Source organism: Nothobranchius furzeri, chromosome 4 (assembly GCF_043380555.1).
Source record: "Nothobranchius furzeri strain GRZ-AD chromosome 4, NfurGRZ-RIMD1, whole genome shotgun sequence".
Classification (NCBI taxonomy): domain Eukaryota; kingdom Metazoa; phylum Chordata; class Actinopteri; order Cyprinodontiformes; family Nothobranchiidae; genus Nothobranchius; species Nothobranchius furzeri.
In genome coordinates, this window is record NC_091744.1 from 69,254,036 (window position 1) to 69,279,129 (window position 25,094).

Genomic DNA, 25,094 nt, shown 5'->3' on the forward strand with positions numbered 1-25,094 from the left:
CTCTAGATGGCGGCTGAGCCTTGGGAAGGGTGCCATGGGTTGTCCTTACATAGTTTCTCAGGCTTCGTTTTCGATCCGTCTTGTTAGATTCTTGTTTAAAGTCGAAAGCTGTGATAGTACGGTGTTTTTTTAGCTGGATTCTGTGCGTTTTGTGTGTTTTTTGAGCTGGTTTCTTTGAGCTGGAGGAGCCGTCTGGGCTCGTCGTTGTTTTCCATACTGAGCTCTGGCAGCCATGGCGCGACTCCATTTTTAGTGCTGCTGCTCTGCCTTTGTCGCGCTGACGCTCGATGCAGACCTCCAAAGGCCTGCAAGCTTTTCTTGCTGAGCTTTTTTGTTTTTTTGTCATTTATCTTATTATTTGAACGGATTTTTATTTTATCCCAGTTTAAAAAAATGTTAAATGCGACGTAACGAAAGGCAATATAGCCTGACTTATAGCCTAGCACCCTTCTTGACATTGAATTCATGTGTTTACATTATGCGGTGCTCGATTTAAAGCTTTTTCTCATCCGTAAATGTTATTTTCTAATGCTAAATGTGATGACGCAGTTTAAATTGTCGGCATGCGGCTCGGGCTGTGGACTAAATTGAACAATATACGCCTGATGTATAAGTTGTTGTGAAAGCACCTGTCGTATTTCCGGACCATTATTTCAATTAGCGATATAAAAACATCTTTAAATTTATCGATTTGATGTCGTGTTGCTCACTCGCGTTGCACCGGCTGGGCTTTAGCTGCCGTCAGAGCCAGGGCGATTCTAAGGGACTTGTGTGATGGTTCATGCCTCCAACTTTTGACAGTAAATACCTGGACAGAAAAAAAAAATACTGCTTGTCGGATATTTAGGACACTACCATGATGAAGAGCAAAAGTAAAAAGCAAGAAGATGAGGGATCGACTCAAAGCAATGCTTCAAGGTATGATCATTTGCTTATTTACCTTCTCCATTCCTGGTTTTGTTTACTTTTTCGAGCATGATTGATCACTTGTCAACATTTGCGATGTGGTTTCTAAGAAGTTCACCGGTGTCTTGGATGACCTTGCTATTGTTTTAATAGCCACACCCTGATTTTCCTTCTATTTCTGAGCCTCATTGCTGAGGTTTCAGGCCTGTTCTAAAACATTTTCAAGATGTAGATACTAGACCACAGGGAGACAACTGTCCTCTATTCGACTTGATGCAGTTGTTTAATAGTACCTTTTTTTTATTTGACCTTGTCTTACAAGTTATGACTGCATTGCACCATTTTTTTAAATGATGTTTCAGTTTCATTTATTTGATCATTACTGTATTACTGTTGTCACATGTGGACACTAAAATACTGAAGTTTCTTTGTAACTTTAGTTGCTATTCAAAATTGACCTCCAAATTTAATGTCAATCTCTGCTTTATTAAAAAAACGTGTTTTAAAAGTTTACACCAAGTTTCAGATTCAAAATTGTGCAAACATGTTTTTAATGCAGATATTGAAGTCAATAAAATGTTTTGTTCAATCATGAAGCTTGTAATGATTTTAAATAACTTTTTGCTTTGCAGGTTCTGTAATATTAAACTTTGTGTGTTTTGAAGTTATGTCTTACGTTTTTTTACATGTTAACCAGCAGCTTTTCATTTGGTGGCCTTTAAGGATTTTGTACAGTTTAGTCATTTTATGTCACTTTTGATATAGGGTGTAATAAATTCCAAATTAGACACGATTTTCATGCATGCTTGAAACATCTCGAGTATTTTTTGCTGCAGATCCATATTGTTTCACTTCATATCGAGGTAGATTTTATAAGTAAATCAACCTGGAAATCAAATCATGATGATGAGCTGACTTTACAATTATTTCTCAAGTTTTGAAGCCTAATGAGAGGGTAAAATGTTTTGAGGTATAAATATTTTCTTTTGTATGATGTGCAAGATCACAAGTGAGTTGCTATTTTAAATGGTTTTTGCACTGATATAATTGAATTTATTTTTGCATCACTTGCCCTGTCCTTAAAATAAAGTAAAACATATATCTGCAGGCATTTGTATTTATGCAAGATGTATATTCTAGATTACTTATCCTCTCAGCGTTTTCCTGCAGGTTACATCACTTTTGTACTTTAAAGTGCTTTTCAGCGTTTGTGGCAGCCATTTTGGCATTTTGAGCTGAGTTAAAAATGTCCTCTGCAGAGACAGCAGCTGAAACGTCTCCTTTCACAGATGAACATTGAAGTCATTCAGATTAACAAAAAGAGGAAAACTAATTGAAACCACTTTAAATATAATATTTGCTGGTAAACTTTAAATTCCACACACGCTCAGCCACAAAATGGCCCTTGATTTGTGTGCCCAGCTTGCTTATCTGTATTAAAACTCAGCCCAGAAAACTACACAGGAGGAACAGGAAGAGCTCAGACCTTTAAAAAAAAGAGAGACGTTGTGATTGGCTGAACCTTTACCAAGCAACCTAACAGCCAATAGTAAATTGAGGTCGCGGCTATGCCCCGCCCGTTTAGATTCTCTTAAAGGGGCAGGCACCGTCTACTTCCGCGTTAAGCAGTTCGTTTTTACGTACAATGGTTTTTCTCTAGAGTTGCTGTATTTAATGGGCTATCTAACAAGTATTTTCTGTTTTATGTCAAAAAAATAGCAAACAAGATTCAGGGATATTTGGAAGTATAATTATGAATACTTTAACAAGAACAGTAGTGTTGAACACATGAAATAGTTGAGTTGTACATTTATTTTAAAAACTTTTTTCAACCAATGCGGAGGCAGCGATTATAAAGGTTGCAGATTGAGTGGCAGCTAGTGCCCCCATGTGTACAAATGTGGAACTGCAATAAGAGAAAATGATCATTCAGACTGGATTTTTTTTTTCAGGCACAAAATGTTGAAATTTTGAACAGTATATTGACAGTTTTTTCTAATTTTTTTTTATTAAACTTCGAGTTTTGTAGTATTACAACACTTAAGTGCAATTCTTGCAAAAGGTAGGGGAAGTAGAAAATCTAACTTTCTAAGCACTTTGAGATTTTTACATTTTAAAGCGCAATACAAGTACAATTCATTAGTACTATGTAAGATTAATTTGTTGTACAGTTTGAAGTTCCAGTATCTTCCTCACTCGCATCATTAATGGCTTTGTGATCATGTGTAGGCAAAAGCTCAAATGTGTGTGCTGCAGAATAAAAGGGATTCAATACACTCTTCTCCCTGTAGCAACTCTGCCTCAGAGGAATCCAACCACTCTGCCTCGGAGTCTGGAAGTCAGTCGGAAAGCGAACATGGCAGCGAGAGGAGGAGATCACACAACTCTGAGTCTAACAGCTCCTCAGAGTCCGAGAGTCACTCGGAGTCAGAGAGCGAGTCTGCAGAGTCCAAGTCGCAGCAAACCACTTCAGAAGTCAAAGGCAAGCAAGTTAAGAAGAAGGAGCGCATAGCTGATGTTAAAAAGGTAAATAAAGGCTGCAGGACTGAGACTTGTTTCAGATTCAACTTACAGATTCTGACCTGACGTTGGGTTTATTTACCTGGTTTATGTCTGAGCTCTAAATGTGATTGAGAAGGTGCAACGTGCTGGACGTTTATTGTGTTTAAGGTGTCTTTACATCTATTGATCTTTAGCTGAAACAGCTTTCCAGTGTTTACGTTCCAGGAAAACAAACAAATGCACTCTGAGAAACCCCTGACCTTAAATGTTGGTGATGTGACATGGATACCTCTGATGTCAGATACTCAAATACTTCTCATTTTCTGCAATGAAATATTTTAATAGCTATTAGTATTCTATTTTTAACGAGTCAAGATTCATAAACTAGTTGAAAGTCTAAATGGGTTAAATAAATTATTTAAATAAAATTAAAGTTACTAAGATTAACTTCAGAAATGGTATATTGGATAATAGAAATGGTCAAGTCTAGACTGTTTTTACATAAGTTGATTCACAAATCTGATATGAATAATTAATTTAAGGACCATTTACTCATTTTATTATGCGCTTCAGTTGTTTTAAACGTAACCATCTGACCTTCGTTTACAGATGTGGGAAGAACATCCAGATGTGTACGGAGTTAGGAGGTCGAATCGCAGCAGACAGGAACCGGCTCGCCTTAACATCGGAGCTGGGGTAAGCTGGTGTGGGAGGTCAGAGGAAGGTCTTGTTATGCCCCCCTTATTAGATGTGTAACTAAATCAGGTGCGCCATCTAGTGGCTGTTGCTGCTATGAGCTCTAAAATGTCTCTCCTCCTCAGGGGAGCAGCGACTCTGAGAGCGAGAGCCCTAAAAGAAAATCCTCACGTTTAAAGAAGAAAGAGTAAGTTCCAGATTCTGTGTCTTTATCGTTTTGCCATCTTTCGTTAAACATCGTCATATCTCGTCAGCCGACACTCATCTCTCATTTCGGTGTGTTTGATCCGTACTGTAGTCGTGTAGTGTTGTTTTAGTGTAAATGGGTATCTGTTTGTCTCTGAATGGGCTACGTTTGTGCCTATCAGCCAGGCGATGATCTACATCCAAACCAAAATCTGAATCCGGTTTTTCTCTCAATTGGGTCACGCTGAGCTCCTTTATGGGCCAGTTTCTAAAGGCAAATTGGACCGGGATAAAAAGCAGTGATGGGCTTTAAAGGGTGAACTTGTGGCATTTCTTTGTTATAAGAAATATCTGGAAAGATGACTCAAATGATGATGAAGAGGAGGAGGAGGAGGAGACATCCAACAGTTCAGACAGTGAGCAGGAAGAGAAAAAAGTTAGATCCAGACGACTTCCTGCTAGAAGGTAAGCATGTAGCAGAGCCTGGCCATCAGACAGCTACCCACTGGTCTCCAGATTACTCCATGTTGTGTCAGAAGTTATTTGTCCCTCATGCTTTGATCTGAATTAAAAAACCTGATTGCTTTGGGACGGTTTAACAATATTTCTTCTTTTTTTAAGAAATTGGCTTAATTCTCTTTAATGTTCAGACCTCAGGCCAAATTGTCAGTCAGAAAAAGGCAATCCCAAAAAGGAAGGAAGTCGAAGAAACAAGAATCATCAGCAGAAGATGAGGATGAAGACGACGACGAGGATGACGACGACGATGATGAGGAAGACACTCCGAAGAGACAGACTCGGAGAAGAGGGGCCACAAAAATCAAAAGGTGATTTTTTTTTACCTCTAAAGTTCATAAAAGTATATTAGTAGTTTTGTTGAAATAAAACATATCAGTAGTTCTTATAACTGGTGAACAAAATCAGTCTAGAAATACCACATTTGTCTTTTCTCATTATGTCTAACTTGATCTCTATATTTAATTTGTTTTATTCACTTTTACTTAGTTTTCCATTTATTTTCTGATTAGATCTTTTTAATGTAAATATTTTTTCCTAATTTTTTTAATTGGAAGGTTTTCATTTGTTTATTTATTTAACTTACTTTCCTTTCTTTCCTTTTTTCCTTCAAATTAAAATTGACCTAAAGACGTTTACAAACCCAACTTCCTCCAGTTTTTTCCGTCAAATTGGCCCTCAAGTCATAAATCTCTGCTTCAGTTTAATCAATATTTCAAACATTTATTACAGCAAGTGCACCAATTTTCCACCATTTTTTAAAACTGTAAAGAAAACGATCTGCATCTGTGAAAAGCACAGAAGCTGTGTTTAATTTTTCTAACATATTCTTGTTAAATTTAACGTTTCAATAAAGTGGGATGTGTTTTTTCAAGTTAGACGGTTTAATTCTGCTTTTGTCTTCCAGCTATAAAGAGGACCAACATGACTTTGAAACAGACTCTGACGATCTGATAGAAATGACAGGAGAAGCTGGTGAAGAGCAGCAGGACGACGACAGTGAGACCATCGAGAAAGTTGTTGACTGCAGAGTCGGAAGCAAAGGAGGTATTTCCTTTACTCCTTGTTGTTCAGGATGACGAGCTTCAGGCGAGTCTGTGAGCGGGTTGTTTTTGGTTTCTGGTAGCTACTGGCGCGTCCACCACGGTATATACCGTAGAGGAAAACGGGGATCCATGTGAGGGGTTCGATCCAGAGAAAGACGAAGGCGAGACTCAGTATCTGATCAAGTGGAAGGGCTGGTCGTACATCCACAACACCTGGGAGAGCATGGACTCTCTCACGCAGCAGAAAGTCAAAGGGCTGAAAAAACTAGACAACTTCAAAAAGAAAAACGACGAGCTGAACGCGTGGTGAGGGTTCATTTCAATCCGGCTTGTATTCCAGCTGTCCGGCGCTCTAGAAGTCCCGGTTAAGTCCCGACTCTGTGCAGGTTGAGGAGGGCGTCCCCCGAGGACGTGGAGTTCCATAACTGCCAGCAGGAGCTCACGGCCGACTTAACCAAGCAGTTTCAGATTGTGGAGCGAGTGATCTGTGAGTTTATTTAGTATTTATTGTTACTTTAAGACTGAAGCAAACAGTCTTTGTTCTTTTGTGATCTTTGGCTGTCTTTTTAAAAATAAACGTTATCGTTACCAGCTACAAAAACAGGAAAGACACCCGGGTCCTCGGACTTCCCGTGTAAGTCATGTTTCTGATTTTCCACGATCTGTTCACAGCCCGTTTTATTTATTTTAACGTGAATCCTCTGTCCTGGTGTTGAAACAGCTCACAGTCACAAGACCTCCTCTAACGAGCCCGAGTACTTGTGTAAGTGGATGGGTTTGCCGTACTCTGAGTGCAGCTGGGAAGATGGAGCTCTGGTCAAGAAGAAGTTCCAGCACTGCATCGACAGCTTCACAAACCGCAACAACAGCAAGACGGTCCCGTCTAAAGACTGCAAGGTCAAACTGTGTTTACGAAACCCGGAACGGGTCAGTTTCTCCCAGAACTCATTTGTAAACCAGAAATGTGTCTCTGATGTTTCAGGTTTTGAAGCAGCGGCCGAGGTTCGTCGCTCTGAAAACGCAGCCGTCGTACATCGGCGACGAGAACCTGGAACTGAGAGATTATCAGCTGGATGGATTGAACTGGTTGGCCCACTCCTGGTGCAGGTACCATGGCAACAAGGATAATCATTTAACAAAGAAACCAGTTTGTTTAAACAAACAAAATTCCCTCAGGTGTAATAGTGTCATCCTGGCTGATGAGATGGGACTGGGTAAGACCATCCAGACCATCTCCTTCCTGTCCTACCTGTTCCACCAGCACCAGCTCTACGGACCCTTCCTGCTGGTGGTTCCTCTGTCCACGCTCACCTCCTGGCAGAGGGAGTTTGAGAACTGGGCCCCAGACATGAATGTGGTCGTCTACCTCGGTGACGTCATGAGCAGGAAAACCGTGAGTTGGATTTGGACGAGTTTTTGTTGATGTTGATTTAATTTCTGCGCCTTAAATGTGACCTTGTTTTGTTTAGATCCGTGATTATGAGTGGGTGAACCATCAAACCAAAAGGATTCGTTTCAATGCACTTCTTACCACCTATGAGATTCTCCTCAAAGACAAGGTGGGCTTTAACGTCCATAGGTTTCTGTTTTGGGACATGAGTGGGATCAGTCGCTAACCGTGTCACATCCTTTACCTGTAGGGCGTCCTTGGGAACATTAACTGGGCTTTTCTGGGTGTGGACGAGGCTCACAGGTTGAAGAACGATGACTCCCTGCTTTACAAATCACTCATGGAGTTCAGGTCGAACCACAGACTCCTCATCACCGGCACCCCTCTGCAGAACTCCCTCAAAGAGCTCTGGTCCTTATTACACTTCCTCATGCCCGACAAGTACGTCCTGCTGCACGGATTTACAGCCGCACCAAACACAAGCCCATCACTCCTCCGTTGTCATTCTGATTTCTGTGTTTCTGCACCCAAGGTTTGATTCCTGGGAGGATTTCGAGGACGATCACGGAAAAGGAAGAGACAACGGATATCAGAGTCTTCACAAGGTCCTCGAGCCCTTCCTGCTCCGTCGAGTCAAGAAGGACGTGGAGAAGTCTCTCCCTGCAAAGGTGGAGCAAATCCTCCGTGTTGACATGAGTGCACAGCAGAAACAGTTTTACAAGTATGTTTTTGGTTGCTTTTTTTTTTTTAACATTTCCTATATTTAGAGAAATCCCAAGTTAAAATGGCTGTTTTTCCTATCTCTCCTCCTCCAGGTGGATTTTAACAAGAAACTACAAAGCTCTCTCCAAAGGAACCCGCGGCAGCTCCTCCGGCTTCCTGAACATTGTGATGGAGCTGAAAAAGTGCTGCAACCACGGTTTTCTTATTAAGCATCCCGAGGAGGGAGAATCGGAAAACCAGCAGGAAAACCTGCAGGTATGTCTGCTGGAGAAGTGCTGCTGCAGGAACGAATTTACAAAGAACACACAATTTTTGTTTTTGCATTATCTTATTATGTACTTTAACAAAAATAAATAAATCTGTCACAGGCGTTGGTGAGGGGCAGCGGGAAACTGGTTCTTATGGACAAGCTGCTGACCCGACTCCGAGAAAGAGGCAACAGAGTCCTGATTTTCTCCCAGATGGTCCGGATGTTGGACATTCTGGCTGAATATCTCACAAAGAAGCGATATCCGTTTCAGGTGAGGGCTGCTCAGCTTTGATGTTTAGCTTCATTTTGCTCCTGGGTTAATGCCCCGTTCTACACCGAAGGGCCTTTTGGAGTCCGAGCTGATTAGTCTCAGATGAAGATCAGATGTCAGCCTTGTAGCACGCTGGCTTAGAGTTCATGCGTTTATTTATATCAACAAGTTATTTGCTGCTGCGGACCGGCTGGTGTTCTTCTACTGACCCGACTCTGGGCTGTTTTTGCTGACTTGTTTAGAGCAGTGATGGCGTAGAGCAGAAGAATGTAACGGGTGGAGCAGATGGCTTTCCGGGAGATCTTTGAAGGATAAACGTGTCACGTTGAATGTTTTTTATTTCCAGAGGCTGGACGGTTCCATAAAGGGAGAAATCCGAAAGCAAGCACTCGACCACTTCAATGCAGAAGGCTCAGAGGTACGGAAACCAGCGGTTTAAACCGAACTTGATTCTTACAAACCTAAAACATTTCCTTCTTTTTGTAGGATTTCTGCTTCCTGTTGTCCACCAGAGCTGGAGGTTTGGGCATCAACCTGGCCTCGGCAGACACCGTTGTCATCTTCGACTCTGACTGGAACCCTCAAAATGACCTGCAGGCACAAGCCAGAGCTCACCGCATCGGACAGAAGAAACAGGTGACACGAGACTCCCGCTCACAGCGAGGAGTTGTGTATCATTCAGATAAACTCACGTGGTGCTGTTTTACAGGTGAACATTTATCGACTCGTCACTAAAGGAACGGTGGAGGAGGACATTATCGAGCGGGCCAAGAAGAAGATGGTTTTAGACCATCTGGTAATTCAGAGAATGGACACCACAGGACGAACGGTTCTGGACAACAGCTCCGGAACCTCAAAGTAAGACTTTATCAAACCGGTGGCTTCTTTTCGACAGCTTCTGCTTATTATATCTGTAACTGTAATTTTTTTTTTTTTTTTAACAGCTCAAACCCTTTCAATAAGGAAGAACTGACGGCGATTCTCAAATTTGGAGCAGAAGATCTTTTTAAGGAGGCAGAAGGAGAAGAGTCAGAACCTCAGGTATTGCATTGGGAATGAAATCCTGTTAACTGTTTTTTGTTTTTGCGTGATGATGTGACTAAAGCAAAGCTTGTTGGTTTCTGTAGGAGATGGATATCGACGAGATCTTGAGGTTGGCTGAAACAAGAGAAAGTGATCAAGGCTCAAGTGCTACAGATGAGCTTCTGTCGCAGTTTAAGGTTCCTCGACAGATTTCACACAAAGCTTCTTTACGTCCTCTGTTCAGTCCTGATGTCTCTGCCGTTCTCCACTGCAGGTCGCTAACTTCTCCAGCATGGAAGAACCGGCTCCAGAGTTTGAGGATAGGCCCGTGCGGGAATGGGATGACATCATTCCTGAGGAACAGCGGCGGAAGATTGAGGAAGAGGAGAAGCAGCGGGAGATGGAGGACATTTTCATGCTGCCCAGAAGCAGGAGTTCCAACAAGCGGGTAAAAGTTCCTTCCCTTGTTCTGCCAGACAAACGCATCTCCAGAACCAATCAGCTCTGATTCCTCTAGTTCTGCTCCTTTGTCCTCCAGGCTCAGGCCAATGATAGCGATAGCGACGTCGGTTCGAAGCTGAAGCACCGCTCATCCGGCTCAGACAGCGAGACCGACGACAGCGATGACGACAAGAAACCGAAGAAAAGGGGGAGACCTCGAGCTCGCAAAAACAACGTGGAGGGCTTCACCGATGTAGAGATACGCAGGTAAACGATCCAGATGGCTCTCCGTTTTGATAAAAGAAGTGGGATTAAGCTGCACGAGCACAACTGAACCATATTTCTGCTCACATTAACAGGTTCATTAAGGCTTACAAGAAGTTTGGCTGTCCTCTGGAAAGGTCGGTGTTTCCTCACTCGTATTTCAAAAGCTTAGACGGTTGTTTCCTGTGAAACACGTTTGACTTCCTCGTCTTCAGGTTGGAGGCCATTGCTCGAGATTCTGAGCTGGTGGACAAGTCCATCGCCGACCTGAAGAGACTTGGCGAACTGATTCACTCCAGCTGTGTGACGGCGGTGCAGGAACACGAGGAGCAGCTCAAAGAAAACCCAGTTGAAGGTAGGTTCAGTTTGCCTCTTGGTTAGAAAACCTTAGCCAAAATAAAGTTCCCGTTTAAAAGTAGCCGGTGTTGTTCCAGCCAAAGGTCCTGGGAAACGACGAGGAATCAATATCAAGATTTCCGGGGTTCAGGTCAACGCCAAGTCCATCATCCAGCACGAGGACGAGTTTGAACCTCTTCACAAGGCCGTGCCCTCCACCCCTGCTGAGAGGAGCAAGTAGGAAACCTTAAATGTAAAACACAAGACCCTTGCTAGGATTTAGTGATTCCCTTAAACACTTTATCTCCTTTTAGGTTCACGCTAACTTGCAGAGCTAAAGTAGCTCACTTTGACATAGACTGGGATCTGCAGGATGACGTTCAGCTCCTCCTCGGCATCTACGAGCATGGCTTTGGAAACTGGGATCTGATCAAGACTGACCCTGACCTCAAACTTGCTGATAAGGCAAATATTTACCTACTTTAGCTCTCACCGATTCAAACGTGCTGCCTGAAACTGCCTAATCGAGGCTTTTCTGAACAGATTCTTCCAGACGATCCAAGTAAGAAACCTCAGGCCAAGCAGCTCCAGGCGAGAGCAGAGTACCTGCTGAAGCTGCTAAAGAAGGAGCAGGACAGCGATGCTGCTTCTAAACTAGGAGAGGAGGTACATTGCTGATTAATTGGGGGAGTTTTGTTCAGTTTTAGTGTCTGTTTTAACTCATTTGTTTATTTATTTATTTGTTTTCCCCCAAGGTCAAGGTGAAGAAGAGAAAGCCTCGAGTGAAAAAGGACAAGCTTCTCAAAGACGATCAGGGCACCAAAATCTCCTCCCCACGGCTTTCTGATAACCCGTCAGAGGAGGGCGAGGTCAGGGTCAGTCCTCTTCTCGCTGAAAACGTCATCGTCCGTGTGGGAACATCACTTCTGTCCTCCTCCAGATGGTTTGACCGGCTGCTTTATTGTGTTTTGAGCAGGACGATGGGACAGAAAAACCGGCGGTTAAGAAAAGACAAAAGAAGAAGGACAACAAAGAGAACAAAGAAAAACAGGGAACAGCCAAAAAGGAGAAGGAGGGAGACAAAGAGAAGAAGGCCCCCAAGCCCAGGAAAGAGAGGGTACGTCTGAGCTGCTCTGCACTGATGGACGCCATTTTCCTTTTTGATGCATCATATTTAACCTGTTTGTCTTTTAGGCTAAAGGAGCCAAAGGGAAGAAAGCTCAAGGTCCAGTCCACATCACAGCCGGTTCTGAGCCCATTCCCATCGAAGGAAAGGAGGACGATGAGCTGGACCAGGAGACCTTCAGCATTGTGAGATTTCCCAGAGTTTTCTCTTCCTAAACATAAATCTTGACATCTAGAAGACGTCATGAGTGTTTGCGTGTGTGCAGTGTAAGGAGCGCATGAGGCCGGTGAAAAAGGCCCTGAAGCAGCTGGACAAGCCAGACGAGGGACTGTCGGACCAGGAGCAGCTACAGCACACGCGCACCTGCCTGCTGAAGATCGGAGACAGGATCACCGAGTGCCTTAAAGCCTACAGTGACCCCGAACATGTGAAGATATGGCGAAGGTAATACGGGGTTTAGCTGAATTATATCCGCCGTTCCACCTTGTATTGGCATATTAATTTTATACCTTTAATAAACTTTATTTGTCAGGAATCTTTGGATTTTTGTGTCCAAGTTTACGGAGTTCAGCGCAAGGAAGCTTCACAAGCTTTACAAAATGGCACAGAAGAAGAGGTCCCATGAGGAAGAGGTGAGCTGATGGGAGGCGACGTGGAGCGATCTGCCACAGATTATCATCTCTCAAACGATTCTTGTCTCTCCAGAAGGAGCAGAAGAAGAAAGAGGATGTATCAGGAAGAATAAAATCATTCCGACCTGAAGCTTCTGGTTCTAGTCGAGACTCCTCAGGAAATCAGCCTTCCTCCAAACCCCCGTCTCACCTGTCCGGACCCCACGGGCACCACAGAGAACCGTACAATGCTGCTAACAAGAGGCACTTTGGCAGTAACGGTGTGTGTTCACTTAAAACTCAAGGACAGCTTTCTGATTTCTGAAACATGATTTAATTTAATTTTTTTTTTTATTTCACTATATATTTTTTTTACAGACCGGGGGGGCGACTGGCAGAGGGACCGGAAATATAACTACCCAGGAAACAGCAACCAGTTGTGGCAGGGAGACCGGCACCATCCGTATGACCCTCATCGCTACAAGGATCACTACGGTGATCGGCGTTCACACGGAGACACGTATCGCAGCTCCGGTGGTTACCGCAACAACACCTCCCCTCGGAAAAGGCCGTATGAGCAGTACAGCAACGACCGGGACCACAGGGGTCAACGGCCTTACTACGACAGGTGAGTTGGTGAGACCGGGGCTGAAAGAAGCTAACGACTGTTGGATTTAGGACACAAATGTATTTTGGAGAAACTATAATATATTAAGAGGACTAACATTCTTGAAAGAATGCAAGGTCTTTATTTTGAAGGGACTTGAGGCTTTTACTATATTTTAAAGGAACGATAGGCTTTTCTTGATAACTTTATTTTGAAGAAGTTAAAGGCTTTGTTTTGCAAATGAAAACTTTATTTTGAAGGAATTCTAGGCAATTTTGTCGTTAATAACTTTATTTTGAAGGGATTTTAGGTTTTGTTATTGATAACTTTATTTTGAAGGAACTAAAGGTTTTTGCTTCATTGGTAATTTTTTTCTTTTTTTTAAGGAATTCAGCTTTTACTTTATTAATTTAAAGGTAATATAGGCTTTTGTGATAACTTTATTTTGAAGGAATTATAGGCTTTTGTTTTTTGGCTAACTCTATGTTGAAGGAATTGTGTTCTTTTTTTTAAACCCAGAAAAGGTTTCTTTTTACCTTGCTGACAGTTTTATTTACCGGCTGTAAACTTCCTCAGATGATGGTGGTGTCACTTCCTTCTCCGTTTATCCGCGAGCGTCCTCTGCTGCCCGCGGATAAACGGACAAGGAAGTGACGCCACCGTCAGCGTCAGCTCTGAGGAAGTAAACAAAACTGTCAGCAAGGTAAAAAGAAACCTTTTCTGGGTTTTAAAAAGGAACCGAAAATGCAGTTAGACACTAAACACTGCAAGAACATGCCAAAGAGGAATTATAGGTTTTTGTTATTTTCAAGGTAGTAAAGTATTTTGCTTCATTGTTATTTTTTTAAGGAATTCAGCTTTTACTTTATTGCTAACTTTAATTTGAAGGAATTATAGTTTTTTTTTTGTTATTAACTTTATTTTGAAGAAATTATAGACTTGTGTTATTTTCAGGGAAATAAAGGCTTTTGCTTAATTGGTAATTCTTTTGATGGAATTGAGCTTTTATTTTATTAACTTTATTTTGAAAGAACTAGTCCATTAGTGGCTCTGGGATGAGATTTCCCTTTAAAATAACGGGTCTTGAATGATCCCTTTCAGACATTCGGACCCCAAACGAAGACGTCCCGAGGAGTTCCATACCAACTACCACCAGGGAAGAGAAGGCCCCCTCCAGGACTTCAGGAGAATGCCAGATCACAGACCAGCAGGTCCATCTGGACCAGAGCACTTCAGCAGGCCCTTCCACTCAGACAAACCACCTCCACTGTTGGACCCCCGCTCCCCACAGGCTCAGAAGTCCCCCCAGGACTCCCGCTCCCCTCTCGACCGTCCAGTAGAACCCAGTGCCATGACAGACCCAAACTGGATCAATAGAAAGACATAAAGTCCACCAGCTGAGGTGCAGAAACTGATTAGAGCCACATGTTGCTGCTGGACAAAGTGTGGCCTTGACATTCATAAGCTGTTAAAAAGGAAATCAACACGTTCTGAACTTACCAGCAAACTATTGAGCTCCTTGTTTCCAGTGATCGTGGCTGAAAACCTTTTGTACCCTGAAGGAAGAAATTTGTTTCATGGAAAACAAAAACTGAAACTTGCATCTTTAACTTAAACTAACTGGTTCATCAGTTATTTATGTTCTGAGTGAAACGCCTATCAGATGCTTAGTCCCATGGACTATTGGAAGGAAAGTCGAGGCAAAAACTGATCCCAATCCTAAAAGTGCCTGAAAGTATCGGTCTTGGGAATGGTAAACGTACAGATCCATGACACGGACGTTTCTTTGTGTTTTGTTTAGCTTTAAGTATTGAAAACGATGTCAGTAGAAGGTTCTTGGTACAACAACTAGAATGTGTAATGTGTTAATCATTTGCACCTTTTGAAAAGTTTTGATCATGTAGCTGAATGGATAAAAAAAATACTGGAAATGTGATCAAACAAAGCCAGTGTTTGTGATCTGACTGATGGTTTTAACATTCACAACTGTAGCTGTAGAAATCATTACAGTCCTCCCGCTCTGCTCACTTTAACCACTTTACTCATCTTCTGGCCTTAAGGAAACTATGGAAGCAGTATTTATTATTATCACCACTTTTGCTGAGGTTCACAACACTACCTACCAGAGCAATCCTTTTCTGATTCCTCTCAGTGTTATTGTGGTCAAGAGGAAGGGTTGATTACTTAATTTAAAGTCAGCGCTTGTCTGGAAAAGCTAAGAAACCAACATAGTTCTGGTAAAAAGTTATTGAAAGGAGAGGGTAGATGTTATATCAAGCCTCCTTGTGCCAAATCTGCCTCTTCTTTCAGTTGAAACATGACTAAATAAAGTCAATCATCCATCTGTGTTTTTATTTACTCCTGAAGGAACTGGTCGTTTGGGGGGGGATTATATAAAAGGAAATTGTGTGTTTTGTCTCGGGCCCTTCTGGTTACTTTGTCAACAGCCAGCTCTTCTTTTCACCCACCTAAAGCAAACTAAAGTTCCTGTAATATATGTTCTGTAAGAAGTTCTAAATAATTTATATTTGTGGAAAACAAGTATTTGTGAGAAATGTGCTGTACATATGTTTGGACATATGTAATAAAACTTTGTTACACAACAAAATGTTTTATTTTGACAGAGAATTTTTTTTTAGATTTTTACAGAGGAAATGTTTTTTTTTTCTCTTACCATTTTTCATATAATCTTATCTAAAGTTTAATGCAACACCAATGTCCAAAGAAGCAAATTTATCCTGAAAATCCTTGAAAATTTAAGTTCACTTTCTGACAAATAAGCATCAATTTGCTGCTTGGCCACTATTAATATGGAAATAAATGTCTTGTTTATTTTTTTCTCTACTCTGTCATTAATTTTTTCTCTATTCTTGCATTATTAATTTAATTTTTTTTTCCATTTAGTTTTTATTAGCGGTCAGATGACTGGCCTATTCCATTTCCATTATGTTCAGTTGTATTCTGCTCTTCTATTTAAAAAAAGGCAAATTGCCTTGAAAAAAAGGCCCAGGTGTATTGATGAGGGCGTTCTAGTTGTCCCCCACCTTGGTGCCTGTACGTTGGCGTTTCCCCTAGGTGAATGAGAGGCAGGGGTGGACTGGCCTATCAGGCATTCTGGCACTGTCCCGGTGGGCCGCTTAGCCAAGTGGACCACTTGCCCAGCTTGGGCCATCCCAAACCAAGCCCCCGTCTCATATGCGGTTATAGAGACAAGTCCGGGAGCAGCACACACAACAACCCGTCCCTCCCCCACATTTGGCGGGATAGACGAGTCGCAAGCAGCAACCTCCCCTGCCGAGGGCCGACGGTTCATTAAAATGTCAGGGCTAAATTTTGGTCCCAGTCCACCCCTGATGAGAGGGTCACTTCCCTCCGCCTATGAGTGGGGGGGTGGGTCTTGTCTGTGGTTTGTGCTTATGCACCAAACTAGGTGCAGTCAGGGGAGGATGCGGGTCAGACCTGGAAGGCTCAAACGTATTGAGAGTCTACTGGGAATGTCTGGCAGAGTCGCCTGTCAGAAGGAGCTTCATTTCCCACCTCCGACAGAACTTCCAAAATGTTCCGGAGGAGGTGGGGGACATTGAGTCTTGAATGGGTCCTGTTCCGTGCTTCCATTGTTGAGGCGGTCGACCAGAGCTGTGGCCACAGGGTCGTCTGTGCCTGTTGTGGTGGTAACCCTCGAACCCACTGGTGGACACTGACAGTTAGGGATGCTTTCAAGCTGAAGAAAGAGTCCTATCAGGTCTTTTTGGCCTGTGGGACTCCAGATACAGCTGATAGGTACTGTCAATCCAAGCGGAAAGCAGCTCGGGTGGTTGTGGAGGCAAAAACTCGGGCTTGAGAAGAGTTCAGCGAGTCCATGGAGCAAGACTTCCGCACATCTTCGAGGACATTCTGGTCCAACATTCGACATCTAAGGAGGGGAAAGCAGTGCACTACCAACACTGTTTACAGTGGGGACAGTGTGCTGCGGACCTTGACTTGGAACAGTGGGCGGAGTACTTCAAAGACCATTAGTCCCATCGGCATGTCTTCCAGTGAGGAAGCAGAGTCTGGGGACTGCCTTGAGTTCCGTAGGGCTGTGTTGGCTGACGCGACTCTGCAATATCGCGTGGACATTTGGGGCAGCTCCACTGGACTGGGCTGCATGGTGGCGCAGTGGTTAGCACTGTTGCCTCGCATCACGAAGGTCGCAGGTCCGAAACTCGGCTGCGGCCTTTCTGCGTGGAGTTGCGTGTTCTCCCCATGCATGCGTGGGTTTCCTCCGGGTACTCCGGTTTCCCCTACAGATCACAACATGCCCTGTAGGTTATAAATTGTAAGTCGCTTTGGATAAAAGCATCTGCTAAATAAATAAACATAAACATAGACTGGCAGACTGGGATGGTGGTGTCATTTATAAAGGAGTGTTCTAACTACATAGCCTGGCCTGCCAGACTCCTCCTCTGTTTAATTCTGCACAGAGAAAGGGTCTGGGAACTCTCCTATTCAAATAACCCCACCCCGTGAGAATTCTAACCGAGCCAATCAGCGCTGATTAGTGTACGTCACACACCATTGACGCCGAGTTTGTCGAACATGGCGACTGAAGCGGAGTTCACTGCGGCTTTTTCCTCTGTTCTCAATGACTTGGACACGTCTTTAAAACAAGTAGAAGTGCTAAAAGCCTTTCTTCTAAATAAAGATGTTTGCGCTGTCGCCAGTCTCCATTTTGGACAAAAGCAAAAAAACTACAGCGTTGCATATGTCCCACACAGCGATGCTCAGTTTCTCATAAACAACGAAGACAGCGGCGGAGTTCGCTGCGGCTCTTTCCTCTGTTCTAAATCACTTGAATGTCTTTAACCCTCCCACTGTCCTAATGGGTGTGACCCTGCAAGGAAAGTTGACCATTGAGCAGGAATGATGGTTTTTCCCTTGAGATCCACATGGCAGGGGTGAAGTGGTGCTCACTCCTTACCCCTGCTACATGGACCCAAGGGATAAACCATCAACCCTGCTCAATGGTCAACTATCCTCACGCGGTCACACCCATTAGGACAGTGGGAGGGTTAAAACAAGTAGAAGCGCTAAAAGCATTTCTTCTAAAGAAAGATGTTTGCGCTGTTGCCACACACCTTTTTTTTTTTACTACAGATAAAAAACTACAGCTCCACGCCGTACAGTCAGCATTTCCGTCTTTTTTCCGATTGGTTATTTTTGAGGTGCCTAGTCCCGTCCCTCATGTGCCTCTCTGCCTGTGAGTTACTCTGTGCAGAATTAAACAGAGGACAAGTCTGGCAGGCCAGAGGTCCTGCCGCATGTGGAGGAGTTGAAGCATCTCGAGGTCTTGTTTATGAGTGAGGGAAAGAAGGAGCATGAGATCGATGGGTGGATTGGTGCTGCATCTGGTCTGCCGTAATGTGGGCATTGTACCGATCTGTTGTGGTGAAGAGAGAGCTGAGCCAGAAGGCAAAGATCTCGATTTACCAGTTGATCCACGTTCCTACCCTCACCTTTGGTCACAAGCTTTGGGTAGTGACTGAAATAACGAGATCGTGGATACAAGCAGCCGAAATTAGTTTCCTCTGCAGGGTGTCTGGGCTCTCCCTTGGAGAAGGTGTGAGAAGCTTGGTCATCCAGGAAGGGCTCAGAGTAGATCCACTACTCCTTCACATCTAGAGGAGCCAGCTGAGGTGGCTTGGGCATCAGGTTAGGATGCCTCCTGGACGTCTCCCTGATGAGGTTTTATGGGCACGTCAAACCATGAGGAGACCTAAAGGTAGACCCAGGACACGTTGGAGGGACTATGTCTCTCACCTGGCCAGGGAACACCTTGGGATTCCCCCGGAGGAGCTGGCCCAAGTGGCTGGGGAGAGGGAAGTCTGGGCCTCTCGACTTAGGCTACTGCCCCCACGACCCGACTCTGGATAAGTGGAACAAAATGGATGGATGGACATAAATCATTCCAAACCATCACTTTAAATCGCTTTAAAATAACAGACCTATTATTCTAGAAACACTATGTATGTTTAGAGAATCTCAGGCTTTTTGAGCTTGATTAATACAAACTGCAAATGTTCTACTAGTAAGTGAAATTGTTGGATTAAAAGAATTATTTACACTGCAAAAAATAAAGGGCACACAAAAATAAGACATGCTAGATCTGAATGAAATATTATTATTAAATACTTTCTTTCTTACATAGATGAATGGGCTGACAACAAAATTACAGAAAAATTATCAATGGAAATCAAATTTATCAAACCATGGAGGTCTGGATTTGGAGGGTTAGGGTTAGGGTGATCCAACTTTGATGTAATGCTCTTAAAACAACTCATAATGAGTATCGGTAGTGTGTGTGGCCTCCATCTCCCTGTATGACTTCCCTACAATGCCTGAGCATGCTTCTGATGATGTGGCAGATGGTCTCCTGAGAGATCTCCTCCCAGACTTGGACTAAAGCATCTACCAACTCCTGGACAATCTGTGGTGCAACTTGGCATTGGTGAATGGATCGAGACATGATGTCCCAGATGTGCTCAATAGGATTCAGGCTTGGGGAACGATGGGACCAATCCATAGCATCAATGCTTTCGTCTTGCAACAACTGCTGACACACTCCAGCCACATGAGTCTTGCATGGGGAAGAACGCAGGTCCAACCGCACCAGCAGATGGGGTCTGAGGATCTCATCTCGGTACCTAATGACAGACAAACTACCTCTGGCGATCACATGGAAGGCCCCCCCAAAGAAATGCCATCCCACACTATAACTGACCCACTGCCAAATCAGTCATGCTGGAGGATATTGCAGCTCTCCATGGCATCTCCAGACTCTGTCATGTCTGTCACATGTGCTCAGTGTGAACCTGCTTTCATCTGTGAAGAGCACAGGGCACCAGTGGCCAATTTGCCAATCTTGGTGTTCTCTGGCAAATGCTAAACATCCTGCACGGTGTTGGGCTGTAAGCACAACTCTACATATGAATGTTGGGCCCTCAAACCACCCTCACAGAGTCTGTTTCTGACCGTTTCATCAGACACATGCATTGTGGCCCGCTGGAGGTCATTTTGCAGGGCTCTGGCAGTGCTCCTCCTGTTCCTCCTTGTGCAAAAACAGAGGTAGCAGTCCTGCTGCTGGGTTGTTGCCCTCCAATGGCCTCCTCCACATCTCTTGATGTACTGGCCTGTCTCCTGGTAGCGCCTCCATGCTCTGGACGCTACCTGCGCCACTTGTGTGGGTTGTAGACTCATGTTGCCACTAGAGTGCAAGGACCGCCAGCACTCATAAGTGAACCAAAACATGAGCGAGAAATCATACGAACTGAGGAGTGGTCTGTGGTCACCACCTGCAGAAGCACTCCTTTATTGGGGATCTCTTGCTAATTGCCTATAATTTGTTGCCTTTTCCGTTTGCACAACAGCATGTGAAACTGATTGTGTCGGTTTTGCTTCCTAAGTGGACAGTTTGATATCACAGAAGTGTGACTGACATAGAGTTACATTGTGTTGTTGAAGTATTCCCTTTATTGTTATTTTTTGAACAGTGTATATATAAATGTTCAATTCTTCAAGGAGTCTTAATTTTTGTTTTAACACAAAGGTCCACCAGGGGGCAGTAAAAAACTGCAAGTTATAAAAAAAACTGATTTTGTTCTAAAGATGCAGGAGACACAGGCAGCAGCTCATTCACATGATGTTGTCTTTTATTCAATAAATAACTTACAATACCAACAGCTGGCATGAGGGACCACATGATATTTACATTAAACTGTTTGATCTTTCTTGCTTTTCCCATTCAGCCTTTTATTTTACTCTTTTTAACCAACACATGCTCAAAACAAAAACAGCTGAATAAAAAACATAAAGTGCTTTAAACTCAAAAACATGAGCGCCACTAAAACATTTCCCTACATTCTCTTTTTCCGAGTTAAGGTGGGTTGTTTTTTTTTAAGTGTGTGTCATCGATTCACCAATAACAGTGGAGACTGATCTGTTCTGTGGCGTTCATGTTGTTGAAAACAATTTAAAAAAAATTCAAATTAAAAGTCCCTTTTTTTAAAAAGAAAACATAAAAGGCTCACATTCACTGAAAGATTCTCTTTTTGTGTACAAAAACTGGAGTGGTGAATTCAAAACACAACAGGTGAGATACAAAATTTCAACACAACTCCACAAAACGTATGTACAATCTCACATAGTACAACCATTTACTGTTAAAACACACAGTATATCTAAAGTCACAATCAGCTGTTTGTAGGACTGTTTATGCATAACTCTGCCGTGCACTTCAGTGTAATCGATAAGTGATCTTAAAACTGCGTCTACCGGGGAAGACCAAACGTATCTCAGCAGGGGGAAGAGAGAGAACACCAAACACAAGAAAAGGTGAAGGTATTGCGTCATCACGCGGCGAGAAATCACCAACAAACATGAGTTATATACAACTAAGTCCTAATGTTTGAGGGTAGGAGATGGAAATGTACTCGTCAGGCAAATGTTGGCACAAGAGCGCGTTCTTTGGCAAGCGACTGAAGCCATGAAAGCATGTTTCCAGACATATTGTTTAGCCACAGAGACTCGGGTCAGCCCGCTACAATGGAAGTCTGTAAATGCTTAACCAGGTAGAGGTGACGTCTTTGACGGCAGAAACACCGGAACCCGCATCGCTGTACAGCTTGGGTTCATTATAAAGAGTTTGATTGGCCGATCGAGGTTAGATTAGTTCACACTTGGCCCAAATCCGAGCTTCGGCTAAATTTTGGGTGCAGCACAAAGACATGAGAAAAATTTCTCCCACTGGAGTTTCTTTTTTTTTTCTCCCTATACATACATACATACATACATACATACATACATACATACATACATACATACATATATATAAGGGAATTCCTGCACTTACAAACACACAAAATCAACCACTGATGCAAGATTCTGCACACATATTCCACGCGCACGCACGCACGCACGCACGCACACACGCGCACACACACACACACACACACACACACACACACACACACACACACACACACACACACACACACACACACACACACAAACCTAACAATATGACCCATTAATCTCCACAGCAGACAACTGGAGACGCTGCTATGACATCCTTTTGGCTGGATGCTTCCTCCAGAAAGGCTCGGGCTTTTCCAAAGCTGGAAGCTAATCAAACATAGAGCTGCTTCTGGCCTAAAAGGTTAACAAAAGCCTCTGTCAGGTCCTCCTGCTCAGCCACATGAGCCACAGAGAGCTTCCCTGGCTCGGCACCAATGTGCGGATCAGGAGAAGGGAGGATCAGCGAACCCCTCTTTCTGCAAAAGATCATCTTGTCCGGCTTTCCCACAGGCACGCAGCCCTGATGAGAGTGTGGGATTTAATCCCAGGTGGATATCCAGAGCTCTCCCACTGCTGCCCTCTTCAAAGATTAAAACCAGTTAAATACACGTGATGATAGGTGGTGAGCCCGTCTTTGTATTGACGTCAGGATGAGACTAGACGACTGAAATAAGACTTGAGGCAGCACTGACCTACGGGTGAAACCTCCAGTCATCAAGAGGCAGAACAGATGCGAGAGGCTGGGAAATGACACAGACTGACATTAAAGGCAGGAAGACACTGCTGTAAACCGACTATAGATGGATTGTGCAGCACTCCGTCCACAATAGGACAGCTAAGACATTCAGGAGGAAGACCAGCAGTACATTTTTGCCCTCTCGTGTTGCGCCGCTTAAAGCATCTTTTTCAAAGATGTGGTATCTCTTGCTGTTTGAGTGGAGCATTTTTACATCCTCAAAGGCGTAGTAGGCGGCCATGGTGAAGTTAATGTCTCCAGAGGACAGCAGATCAAACACACAGGACTGGAAGTACAGATCCTCCACTGGGAGCCGCTCTTTACACTTGGCCTTGGCGGACTTGAAGGTGAAGCCTTGCGTCCCAGAGCTGCTCCTTGGCCTGCCCGTGCTGTGAGCCTCCCCCGCTCTGGTTCTAACACTCCTGAAGTCGATGCGCTGGTTGGCGGGGCAGCCATGAAGACACAAGTACAAGTCCTGGTTATCACCCTCCTCCACCGAATTCACAACCTCCTCTGGCATTCGAATGGCGAAGGTCAGGTAGCGGCCCACCTGCCGGACTACAATGGTTGTCCCGATATACCTGGCCTGGATCTCCACGTGCTGCCCGGGCACCTTCTCCACCACTCGCAGGGTGCTGACTCCGTTTGGATCGCCACCATTTCTGGAGCCGTCGGCGAACGCAGCAGGCAGCTCGTCCGTCTCGGCGTGGTACGTCTTCTGCTCCACGCATTCCTGGAAGTTCTTGAAGATGATCGTCAGCTGCAGGAGGAGAGAGCAGCACCAAACATCAGACGTGTTCGCCTTCAGAACTAAGTGAAAGCAGCATTCATGAACTCACGACTAAAACACGTAATAAAAGAGAAGATTTTTTTCATCTTGTCACTGAGAACAAGTTTGTGCTATACGTGCCACCTCAGCCCCCCTTCTACCCCACTCCAGTGTCACATTACAGGGCTGGCTCAACGAGGGGGGAGGCCAAGGTAAACGCCCTCCAAAAACACGAGTCCAGGCCATGTAAAATCAGGCCTCAGTTTGCAGACACAAAGACGATCTATTCATAGCGCTGGAAAACCTGCCTGTGAACCCCCAGAACTATGCTCCGGGGAGTGGCGCGGGGCCAGGACACAGCGAGATACTCTGCAGCTAATTAAGTGGGACTGGTCAGGACTCTCCGAGCTGGGTTACACGGGACACCAAGGAGCCATTGTCACAGGACCAAGCCACGTACTCTGATGTCTGTGTCAAACCAGCCCCGTCCCTTCACACACCTCCCTCAGCTTCTGTTTCCTGTCTCGTTTCTTTAAAAAGTGACTGGATGAAACAAATAATAGAGGACAACAGCTCCTGTGATGGCCCCGTCTGAATTAATCTGCCACAGAGAGAGGACTCTACCCAGCAGCACATCTTTTACCACCAGAGCCGTGTTTGCACAGGTGCCACTTGCTGCTGCTTTGTTTCCTCTTTTGTCCACAGTCTTGTGCACTAAAAAAAGCCTCTCATGTGCTTCCAAGAATAGCTTTTTAAAAGAAGGTAATTACTTTAAAAGCTAAATAACACAAATGTTTAATGAGTCATTAAGAAACCCTGATTATAGAAAATTACAGTTTCTACAAATGTGATTAAGTTCTTTTATACCTCCTAAGTGCTTCACATTCACTGCTGGAGCAAATCCAGGCCAATTTCTACTAAAAAACATCTAAACCGTTCTGCTGATAAAGATGTGAAAGTTTCCCGTAGACAGTAATGGACCGAGCAGCACAAACATCAGGCAGAGCTAAAGTGAAAGCAGAGCCTCTTTGTTAACATTCGACGCTCCGCCGGTGTCGTTGGTAGAGCTTATCAAGGATCTTAGTGATTTTTCTGGGTCGGACGCCTCGATCTGTTATTATGGAACCGATCCAAACACTAACCAGAACCCACAGTTTGACAGAAAAGCAGTTCCACTCACTGCAGCGCTTACAGTCTGACCACACGAAAGAGGAGACTCGCACGCAAACCAAAACATGGACAGCTACATTTTATGACAATTGTTTAAAAAATTTTCACAAAAAAATCTTAATTTCATCATTTGATTGATAGTTCAAAATACGCCGAAACAGGGCAAACAATCGGTTTGTTGTTTTAAGAAAATGAAAATAGAGAAAATCGTGTAAATCACTGCGATTATACGATTAACTGTTAATTGCAGATATGAAAATGTGGGCCGATATACGATATTAATATCACAGTTAAACCCGATAACCGATATTACATTTTTATAAGAAGGACTGAAAGAAAGTAGCAATACACAGAAATATTGATATTTTATGTAATGATACTGAATTGATATTTAAAAGCAGTGTATCAAATTTATATTGAGAATTTACACGCAAATGTTTACTGATTCTTTTGCGTGGCGCAGTTCAAACCCTGACTACTAGGTGGCAGCAGTTTTTACCACCTTCACTCTGATAGAGCAACAAAATCTTGCGATAACACTTGACACATCTGGCCTGAGTTTTTCATTTCAGTTCAGTCAAAAACATAAACGTATCATCTGGCTTTTAGTATCTCAAGATATTGTAAACTCTCTATATTGTGATATGTATCATTTTGTCAGATTCTTGCCAATAAACACCCTATGTATAAATA

General features: G+C 43.6%; 2 protein-coding genes across 5 annotated transcripts in view; one reads left to right on the forward strand and one right to left on the reverse strand.

Moving 5' to 3' along the window:
• Nucleotides 1–625: 625 nt before the first annotated feature.
• chd2 (chromodomain helicase DNA binding protein 2) lies at nt 626–14,514 on the forward strand. Of its 3 annotated transcripts, none has more exons than XM_015964525.3 (38): nt 626–918; nt 3,198–3,432; nt 4,018–4,104; nt 4,230–4,291; nt 4,636–4,755; nt 4,941–5,117; nt 5,714–5,853; nt 5,933–6,158; nt 6,239–6,339; nt 6,445–6,486; nt 6,574–6,749; nt 6,835–6,959; nt 7,029–7,245; nt 7,322–7,411; nt 7,493–7,683; nt 7,775–7,963; nt 8,058–8,220; nt 8,334–8,486; nt 8,833–8,904; nt 8,973–9,122; nt 9,196–9,344; nt 9,431–9,527; nt 9,614–9,706; nt 9,784–9,957; nt 10,048–10,217; nt 10,310–10,351; nt 10,430–10,569; nt 10,649–10,787; nt 10,865–11,015; nt 11,094–11,216; nt 11,306–11,425; nt 11,527–11,667; nt 11,745–11,861; nt 11,942–12,120; nt 12,209–12,308; nt 12,382–12,568; nt 12,666–12,915; nt 13,996–14,514. In XM_015964525.3, the coding sequence occupies exons 1-38, from the start codon at nt 857–859 to the stop codon at nt 14,279–14,281; spliced, it is 5,436 nt and encodes a 1,811-aa protein (XP_015820011.1). In that variant the 5' UTR covers nt 626–856; the 3' UTR covers nt 14,282–14,514. The 3 variants fall into 3 exon arrangements, with proteins under 3 accessions (XP_015820011.1, XP_015820012.1, XP_015820013.1); XM_015964526.3 differs by having other exon boundaries at nt 11,306–11,419; XM_015964527.3 differs by lacking the exon at nt 4,636–4,755.
• Nucleotides 14,515–20,564: 6,050 nt separating this feature from the next.
• Nucleotides 20,565–25,094, reverse strand: part of rgma (repulsive guidance molecule BMP co-receptor a) — a 30,116-nt gene continuing 25,586 nt past the window's right edge. For both annotated transcript variants that reach the window (XM_054733100.2, XM_015964528.3), the window contains exon 4: nt 20,565–23,222. In XM_054733100.2, coding sequence (XP_054589075.1) covers nt 22,521–23,222 — 702 coding nt within the window. In that variant the 3' untranslated portion in view covers nt 20,565–22,520. The remainder of the gene's footprint in view (nt 23,223–25,094) is intronic.

What these genes read in the sequence shown, in the direction of transcription:
- chd2 (XM_015964525.3), top strand. Translation starts at nt 857, where the DNA reads ATGATGAAGAGCAAAAGTAAAAAGCAAGAAGATGAGGGATCGACTCAA. An exon ending in TCACGTTTAAAGAAGAAAGA is followed by an intron (nt 4,292 to 4,635) that starts GTAAGTTCCAGA and finishes CTTTGTTATAAG; the next exon opens with AAATATCTGGAAAGATGACT. An exon ending in AGCTTCTGTCGCAGTTTAAG is followed by an intron (nt 9,707 to 9,783) that starts GTTCCTCGACAG and finishes TCTCCACTGCAG; the next exon opens with GTCGCTAACTTCTCCAGCAT.